Raw genomic sequence first — 10,103 nt, forward strand, 5'->3', positions numbered from 1 at the left:
TTGAGGGGAACAAACAAAGGGAGCCAGCCCTGTTCGGGAAATTACGTCCAAAAGGCCACTTCCACATTCCAAGGATTTGTGCGCACATACAACTTGGCACGTATCCCTTACCAGCCCAAATTAGGATTCCTTAAAATGATTGGTAAATGTATGTGACTCAGTGTAAAATGATGGGCTGCCTGCGTGCAGACCACGATGTGTTACTTTAAATCTATTGGTTACAAATGCGCGGGCTTTCCCCTAACGGATAGTAGAGTCCTATATAAGGTCACCCTCAGAAAAGCTCGGGGCTCTCAGTTGTTGACTGGTTTACGGTCATGCTGTGAGCCCGAGCTTGCTCGAATAAACCCTTTGCTTTTGCATGAGAACGTCTCTTGGTGTCCTCCATTCCGTGGATGCGCTTCTCGACCCTTTCAGACTTAGGCCTGCTTTTGTTATATGGGAATTAGATTGTGAGGTACAGAGAAGCCATGTTTTTAAAGTTGGAGACTGTAGTCCCACTCTTGTCCCAAAGAACCTGCAGCCCTAAATGCTCCTAGCACAAAGCTTAGAAAGGTAAAAAAACTACATGATTCAGGTGGCTAACTAAACCTAAAGAAAGTGTTATATATAAGCAAAGCAAACGAGCTGGGGAAATTTTCTGGGGCTTAGAGCAAGAATTCCTTGGAGCTAAATAAGACAGGTCTGCAATTTAAAGAATGACCTATTTCACCACTAGGGTTTTGGGAACTTCGTGAAAAGTCTCTATCATCTATTAAGACTCCAAGATTGTGGTAATGATAACATGAAGTTCCTTAGACCCAGCATCCATATTTCACTTTGAGTAATTTTCCTGCTCAATAGGAGGGTTGTTTAGGAAGTCCCTCAAAACATGGCAACATGATACATGAAAACCTCTTCGCCAAACCCTTGCAGTGGTTCAGTCTGAGTGATGTAACCAGGACCTGTCTAATGCCATTTTGTGAAATAAAATGGGATTTGGAGGTTAGGTTTTTTTTGTCCAACTAAGTTTTGTTTCTTAATCTGTATCCCCTGTGGCCAAATTTCAAAGACATGCAGTCATTTCCCCCTACATTACTCTTTAAAAGCCGGTAAGAGAGGCACTCTCTCTAATCTGGCTCTTAGGTTTGTTGGGAATTGACATATGAATACAATGCATTGGGTCTAAGTGGCACCATCTTGGTGGATGGTGGGGACTTTCCAAAAACTTTAGAGGGAAAATTCCACCTCTCCCCGCCCCCCCCCCCCCAGGTGATAGGCATGCCTGAATTCCTAGAGGCAGGGCTGGACTTTGACAATAGGTTCCCAGACCTGCCTGGCCTCTACTGTGAACTTTGGAGACCTCTGAACACTCAAGTTCCCTGTGGCCCTTCCCCCTGACCATGACTGGTTTAGGCCCCATCACCGTTTTGTGCCATGCTTCATGTCTCCTGCCTCTCCTCAGATTCTTCAGCTCTCCATTACAATTGATCAGGTTTTTTTTTTTTTTTTTTTTTTTTTTTTTTTTTTTGTTGCCAGTCCTGGGGCATGGACCGAGGGCCTGAGCACTGTCCCTGGCTTCTTTTTGCTCAAGGCTAGCACTCTACTTGAGCCACAGTGCCACTTCTGGCTTTTATCTATGCATGTGGTGCTGAGGAATCAAACCTAGGGCTTCATGTATATGAGGCGAGCACTTTACCACTAGGCCATATTCCCAGCCCCAATCAGGTTTGTTGACATTGTTTTTCTGCTCTTTCTTTACTACCTCATGGCTCAGTTTCCTAACAATATTAAGTGCCCTTCAGGCTGCATGGTTTTTTGGGGACCTGTGTCTGCTCTTACTGACTGGCTTTCTTATAAACACTCCTGATGCAACCTCTGAGCACGGCACCTCTGCATCTCGCAGACATATTCCTATTGAACAGAATAAACCTGCTCTGGCTGTTGAATTGCTTTAGTAAAGTCTAACCCTTTTCTTTTTTTTCTACCTCTCTCCCTTTTTCTAATACTGAATCTCTCCTATGCCTAGTTCTCTCACTTTTTGTTGTTGGTGGTGGTAGTGGGGCTTGGGGCTTGAAATCAGGGCCTGGGCCCTGGCCCTGAGCTTTTTTGCTCAAGGCTAGGGCTCTAGAACTTTGAGCCACATTTGTGTTGGCATATTCACCCCTATTTTAGGTTGACAGCCTTTATCTTGGGTCACCCACAAATGAGGCCCAGCCACAGTTGCCCATTCCCACCTGAACTGCACATATCCCCAGCCCCAATGGCGTCAAGACATTGCTGCACAGTTAGGATGCTCTATCCTGGTCCTATGGCTATTTCTAGTGTCCAGCTATAGGACATATTGTCCCAGCTATGTGCCAGATATAGGATGCTTTTCCTGACTATGTGCCAGCCATAGAATGTATTGTCCTGGCTAGGTGTCAGATACAGAATGCTTTCTTTGGCTTTCCATTTTATTGTATTATTATTATTATTATTATTGGCCTAGTCCTGGGCTTGAACTCAGTGCTTGAGCACTGTCCCTAGCTTCTTTTTGCTCAAAGCTAGCACTCTACCACTTGAACCACAGTGCCACTTCTGGTTTTTTCTGTTTATGTGGTACTGAGAAACCAATCAAACCCAGGGCTTCATGCATGCTAGCCAAGCCCTCTGCCACTAAGCCACATTCCCAGCCCTCACCATTTTAATAGAGAGAGTGGATGTAGGACCCATCCCCTCCTGCCCCCCATCTCCCAGGGTGTGTCACTTGGCATGTAAAAGGAGTTGCCAGTAAGGGGGCTGAGTTGTTTTTCAGTTTACTTCCTGGTTTCATTATCTGAGTTCTGACCATGTGATATTTGTTTTGGTAAATAGATATTTGTCTTGGAAGAAGCAAGGGCACTTGAGAGAGTGGGAGAACTCAGGTTTGTTAAGCTGGGCGTTGTTAAGCTCAGAGTTGTTCCTACTCCAAAGTCTTAGCCCTGACTGACAGGATTACAATCTTTTTATTTTGGTCAGTTATGGAGCTTGAACTATAATGCCCAGATTTCAAGGCCCCCAAAGACAACCATCAGAGTCCAGAGTCAAAGCCAAACTGCAAGGCTCGTTCGAACCCCAACCTCTGCGCACTCGTTGCCAGTGACGCTGAGAGGCCCCAGCACAATTCCAGCACAGCTTTTATAGACAAGTATAGGGAAGTTGGGGAAGACCCCTGGTTACAAGTACATGATTGGTTGACATTTGCCCTAGTTTACTGGTCACCTCAGGATTGGCCTGGGTTTTCCCGCCGAACGTATAGCGCCAGACAGCCTTAACCTTGGGGTACAGATTCGGGTGGGCCACCAGGAGTGGTCACGTAGCCACATTCGTGGAGCCAGATGGTTCTTGTCTCTTGTGCCCAGATCCGAGCCAGGGTCTGAGACCGGGCACTTAGTCATGTCCAACCTTGAGTGGGCTCCGGGCGCGGACAATTAATCACGTTCTGGGCCAGATGGCCATTATCTCCAGTGCTAAGATTCGGGTATGTACAGAGTTCACAGAGTGGTGGTGGTGGGGGGGGGGGTGGTTACAGAGTAGCTATAGGAAGACTGCTGGTATTTTTCCACTTCCCCATGGGTTAGCAAGCAAAGATATAGAAGCAAAATAGCTGTTAGGGGCATAATGGTCATAATTTTATTCTTTATGCTCTTCATTCCCCCCTTTCAATTGAACCTTTAAGAACCAATCTTGGATCTTACATATTTGAGTCTCTAATTTCAGGGTCAATGGGTTGGTATTGGGCTCTAAGAACCATGAGTTGTACTATGCTAATCCTATCCTTAACAAAAAGCAGCTAACTTATTAATAATACAGGGTCCTATAATCAGGACAAGCATAATCACAAACAAGGGTCTGGTCACAACTGAAAGTAAAGTGCTGTTGCCACGGGGAATAATTTTCTCTTTCTTTTTTACAGTGGGGCCATGATCTCATGACTCCAGTAGGAGTAATAATAGTGGCCAGGGGAGTTAGCTCATCCCCAAGACACTGGACCACCTATAGGTAGGGTTTATGAGTGTCTAGGCCCTCTCCCAAGCTATGGAAGCACCAACCATACATAGCAGGCCTAGCAAGGTAAAGTTAGCCAAATCCATCTTTTGGTACACGGCCTCTGTTGTGGCTAATCTGCCACCAGGGTAGAATGCTCTCTCCCACTGTGAATGAGTCCACAGGCTCCAGTCATCCAGATTTCCTTGTCCGTGGCACTTAACTCAGTTGGTAGCGGGTGTGGCTCAGGAGGAGGTCCAGTCTCATAAAGGGCCCTTAGCTTGGGCCAGATCTCTTGGTGGTCCTGCTATAGGGCTCTGAGGGGGGATAAAAGCTCATAACAAATGCAATTGCAAGTTAGGAATTATGGGAGGGGATCCCAAATCTGATCCTAAGGCTACATATGAGCAAATCCAGGCTTTAACCTTTAGATGACATCATACAAGTCCCTTAGCCCTGCAGATGCAGGTACAGATAAACATAGTTTCACACCGAAGTCCCAATTCTGGCCCTATTTATATTATAGCCAATTTGATTACATACCAACTTTACTCATAAGCTCTAATTTTAAGACATACTGATACCATTTGTTGTATACTCAAACTTTCTAGGGATTGTCTTTTTTACTTTTAACATGCCAAAACCTTTAATCTAAAGGAAACATTTTTGTTTCCCCAATTTTCTCTCTAAAGTAAAATTTAACATATCCCCATTTTCATCATCTTTTACTTCCTCATGCCATCAACGACTTACTGGAACCTTCTGTGATAATTGACTTTTTAAATCCCTTTTTTTATCCAGAGGAAACCATTTATCCCTTTCTCCAAGGCTTTCTATACTAACTTTCCTCTTTACATTTCCTGGGGCTTCTTTGCTGCTAGAGTTTTAAGGTTGGCCAGTGGCATCTGTAAGATCCACCCCCAGGAGGGCTTCATGAAGATGCCCCCTTCTGGCCATTTTCTATATATGTGGTGCTGGGGAATTGAACACCGGGCCTCATGTATACAAGGCAAGCATTCTTGCCACTAGGCCATATCCCCAGGCCCTCATTTAACTTTTTAAAACACTACTATAGTTGAATATTACAACAAAAAACAATAGCAAGTAGTGAACTTATTTATGATTACAGTCCTTCACTCCCTCACTACTGCATTTAAAATGCCAGTAGTGGGTGCTATTCACTGACTCCATTATGAGGTTTGACACTGAACACCACCTCTAGGGTGATGTTCATCATCCTCGTAAGCTTCTCCATTATAATGGTGTCATCTTTCCTGATTTGGATCAAAATCCACATGTTCTACCTGATCCATTTCATCAGTCTCTTCTACTTCCTTCCTCTCAGGAAGAAGTTTTTACAGCAAAGAGAGTTTATCAGGAGAGAGGAAGCCGTTTTCAGGAAAGTTTACCTTAAACTCAATGATTAGGTGGCCCTTTTCATATGGTCATCGATAAATTGGCATGCCTTCATTTAGAACACATTTGATATCTCCATGCTTGACTATCTGACCTGAATGAGAAGTGATGACTATGGTTCGGTTGTCAAGAGTGGAGATTGGCTTTTGGAGGCCACACAATGCTTCAATCAGTTGTATGTCCATACACATGAAAAGGTCTTCTCCTCGTCGTGTAAAAACAGCATGGTCCTTCTGGTCTAATACAATGATGATATCTCCAGGCTCCAATCCTGGTTCTTGGTCTCCTTCACCATGGAATGTTATCTTCTGGCCATCTTTCATGCCTTTGTCAATATAAACTTCCAGAATCTTCTTCTCTTGAACTATTTTCCTTCCATTGCAGTTTTACATCTATCTTTAGGACTGATCCTTTCTCCATGGCCCTGGCACTCCATGCACACAGACTGAATTTGCTGAACCATTCCAGGTCCTATCTGATGAATTCGTATTTGCATCCCAGTACCTCGGCAGTTGGGACAACACTCCACTGCCCCTTTTTTACAACCACGGCCTTCACATTTGTCACAAATCACATTCTTTTGCAGAGCCAGTTTTCTTGTTGCACCATTATATAAATCTTCTAAGGTAACTGAGAGCGGATGCACAACATTTTTACCTCGCCTTTCTCTCTGCATCCTTCCTCCTCCTCCAAAAAACATATCAAAGATGTCCATGGGGGAGCCAAAACCGCCACCTGCTCCACCATCCTTAATTGCCTGTTCTCCTCCTTTGTCATATAATTCTCTTTTCTTGGCATCAGAGAGAACCTCGTAAGCTTGAGAAATCTGTTTAAACTTTTCTCCTTCATTTGGATTCTTATCAGGGTGGTACTTCAAGGCTAGTTTCCTGTAAGCCTTTTTCAATTCTTCCTGGGTGGCATTGGGTTTGACTCTGAAAAAATCATAGTAAGTGGTTTCTTCACCATTTTCTAGCCTGTGAGTGGGCTGGGGCCTATGAAGGAGAGGGAAGGAGCGCGTAGCTGTGCACAGCTGGGGAAGCCGCCGCTCCTCCAACCTCTCTCCGAGCATTCTGGAAAGTTCCCTAATATTTACTCTTTAGCACTCTGGCTGCTCAAATTTTTTATCTAGAAATGTATCTTAATGCCTTTAAAGTCAAGGCTTTTACACCTTTGCCTCAGTCTTATTTGTATCCAAAAGCTCTGAAACCCAGGGGGCATCCAGTCTCCTGGCTGCCTGTTTAAAAGAGCCATTTTTTCCCCTTTTGTCCCAGCTACTGCATGAAGACCTTTAAACTCAAAGGACAATTTCTCTTAATGCAAGAGTTACAGTTAATTACAATTACAGAATTAGAAATACTTATCCATTCAGCTTTCCAATAAATTCGTGGGAAACATTAGCTCTTTTTGCCATTTTTTCTACATACAGAGAGTTAATGAGAGTTTACTTTCATCCACATTATATATATATATATATATATATATATATATATATATATACTTTAAAATACTTGCCAGATCATATGTAACTTAAGATAATTAGGAATCTTACTTATTACATCAAAGTATACACATAAAATTCAGTACATGAATCATTAAACTGATATCCAAAACAATTGTAACAAAAGTACTTTTAATAGTGTTCACCAGAATTAGAAACACAAGAAATTCAGTCTCAGGATCTTTGCTTTTTCAGTACATCCGAATTGCAAAAACAGCACACGAATCAAATCACATTAGGTAAATACACTTTTTTAACTTAGTACCTCTCAAGGGGCAGTTTTAGAAATTCCAGCCAAACCATTTATTTTTACCACCAGGTTTCCAATGTTTACCTGAAAACAAAGAGACGAAAGAAAGCCCTCTATTGGCTCCATCCAGACTCCATAGGAATTGATGAATTCATACCAAATTGTCCTTTGTTAAATCAAATCTTAATTCATTAAGATACCCACTTTTTTTTTGACTGCTAATTAAAGAGCCCTGAGCAATCCTTTTTAACTCTAGTTTCTGTATTTTAAAACATTTGGTAATTGAAACTTAAACTTAATTTTGCATCATACTACAGTTTTGAACATGTTCACACTCACAAATGCACAAACACACATACATATTCAAAAGATCTTAAAGCACGCAAAATAAATATCGGTGGTACATTTTCCAGTGGCAAGAGATATTTTTTGCCAATCTTACTCCTGCAACACACAAATTTTAAGACAACTTTCAGCAAATAATTGTAGCATTTTCCAGCTTCATTTTCTAAGGCTTGATAGTTTTAACAAAACATTTCAGCACACCAAAAAATTTGCTGCTTAAGGAGGCTGGGTCCTCCAGAGTTCTTTGCAAACTCTCACTCTGATTGTGAGCTGTTGCCTGTAAATCTTTTTAATGAGCTAAATATAAATCCAGGGGGTTAAGGGAGTCTGTCACATTTCGTCTGTCACAGTCAGGGGATACAGAAAACAGAGGACAGTCCAGACCAGAACAATATAGGCAAGCAATTTTTTTTGTAATTTATTTATTAATTACACAAAAAATTTTTGACAAAGTGTTGTGCAAAAAGGGTACAGTTACATAGTAGGGCAGTGTGTACATTTCTTGTGATATCTTACACCCTGTTTTTCTTTCCATTCCCTAGGTCAGGTAGACTATACAATATATACAATATATACAATATATACAATACACAATGTGCCAAGAACTTATACAGTAGCCACGTGGCCCACGCCAAAGAAAATTCGCCTAGGGCTTTAAATGTAATGTCGACATTAGACAATATGTCGACAGTAGTCTTATATAAACATACATACATAGCTTTTGAGCTATTGTATTCCCCTGAGAGGTCAATTTTTGACCTTTATATGTTGAGTAGTTGGTTGGTTTTAGTTACATAATGTTGGGTCGCTGACCCAATTCTGTGGGGAATACTATTTGACAAGCAGTTTTCGGTTTCAGAGACCTGGTCTCTACTGTCTCTCCGTCACCCAATCTTAACAGTGATATATAAGGGAGATCATGCCCCTTTGTTTGCTGTGTTCTAGGCTTGTCTCGATCAACATTAATTGTTCAAATTCTGACCATTTCCCTGTGAAAAACAGTATTTCACCATTCCTACTTGCTATGTAGTATTCCATTGTGTATAAGTACCATATTTTTTGGATCCATTCATCTGTGGAGGGGCATCTGGGTTGATGCCATATTTTGGCTATTGTGAATTGTGCAGCGATCAACATGGAAGTGCAAATGTCTTTTTGATATCTTGGGACCTGCTGTTCGGGATAGATGCCTAGGAGTGGTATGGCTGGGTCATAGGGTAGGTCTATATTGAGCTTTTTCAGAAACCTCCACACTGATCTCCAAAGTGCTTGTACTAATTTGCACTCCCACCAAAAATGGAGAAGGGTTCCTCATTTTCCCGTACCCGCTCCAGCATTTGTTGGTGCCTGAGTTCAGAGTATAGGCCATTCTAACTGGAGTGAGGTGGTATCTCAGGGTTGTTTTTGTTTGCATTTCCTTTACTACCAGGGATGTTGAGCATTTCCTCATGTGTTTCTTTGCCATTTTTATCTCTTCTCTTGTGAAGTCTCTCTTTAGCTCGTTTGCCCATTTCCTAATTGGTTTATTGGGATTGGAGGGGCTTAGTTTATTTAGTTTTCTGTAGATGACAGATATTAGGCCTTTGTCTGTTGCTGTGCTGGTAAAGATCCTTTCTCATATCGTTGGCTGTCTTTCTATTTGGGTGGCTATGTCCTTAGCTGTGCAGAAACTTTTTAATTTGTAGTAGTCCCATTTGTCAAGTCTTTCCCCTATTTGTTGTGCCCCTGGGACTCTATTCAGGAAGTTCCTTCCTGTGCCTATAAGTTCTAGTGTCTTTCCTAATCTGTCTATCAGTAGTTTCAAGGATTCAGGTCTGATATTGAGGTCTTTGATCCATTTTGAGTTGATCTTGGTGCATAGTGATAGGCTTGGGTCTACTTTGAGTTTTCTGCATATGGCTGCCCAGTTCTCCCAGCACCAGTAATTGAAGAGGCTATGTTTATTCCATTGTATGTCTTTAGCTCCTTTGTCAAATATCAGCTGACTGTAAGCGTGTGGTTTTATTTCTGGATCTTCAATTCTGATCCCATGTTCTTCTGGTCTCTTTTTATACCAATACAATGTTGTTTTTGTTATGATGGCCCTGTAGTAGTGCTTGAAGTCTGGTATTGTGATACCTCCTGCACTGCTTTTATTTTTTGCCTAGAATTGCTTTGGCTATTCTACGTCTTTTGCTGTTCCATATGAATTTATGGATTGCTATCTCTAGTTCAGTGAAGGATGTAAGTGGGATTTTGATAGGAATTGCACTGAATTTGTATAACAATTTGGGCAATATGGCCCTTTTCACTATATTGATTCTGCCTACCAATGAGCATGGGAGGTCTTTCCATCTCCTTCTGTCTTCTTTGTTTTCCGTTATTAGATTTTTATAGTTCTCATTAAATAGGTTCGTCACGTCCTTGGTTACGTTGATCCCTAGGTACTTTTTTTTTTTTTTTTTTTGGCTACTGTAAATGGAATTGTTTCTATAATTTCCTTTTCTGTTTGTATATTGCTGGTGTACAGAAAAGCTGCTGACTTATGTGGATTGATTTTGTATCCTGCTACTTTGCCAAAATGGTTTATTAGGTGTAGAAGTTTGGGGACTGAGTTTTTTGGGTCCT

The 10,103-nt window shown here is 41.8% G+C and overlaps 1 protein-coding gene across 1 annotated transcript; it reads right to left on the reverse strand.

The window, feature by feature from the left end:
- Positions 1–5,420: 5,420 nt before the first annotated feature.
- Positions 5,421–6,472, reverse strand: LOC125349950 (dnaJ homolog subfamily A member 1-like). The gene is given in 2 exon segments (XM_048344211.1): positions 5,421–5,791; positions 5,794–6,472. Coding segments are annotated over 2 exon segments (1,038 nt in total). The 3' UTR covers positions 5,421–5,432.
- Between the last annotated feature and the right edge of the window lie 3,631 nt (positions 6,473–10,103).

Source organism: Perognathus longimembris, chromosome 1 (assembly GCF_023159225.1).
Source record: "Perognathus longimembris pacificus isolate PPM17 chromosome 1, ASM2315922v1, whole genome shotgun sequence".
NCBI classification, from domain to species: Eukaryota; Metazoa; Chordata; class Mammalia; order Rodentia; family Heteromyidae; genus Perognathus; species Perognathus longimembris.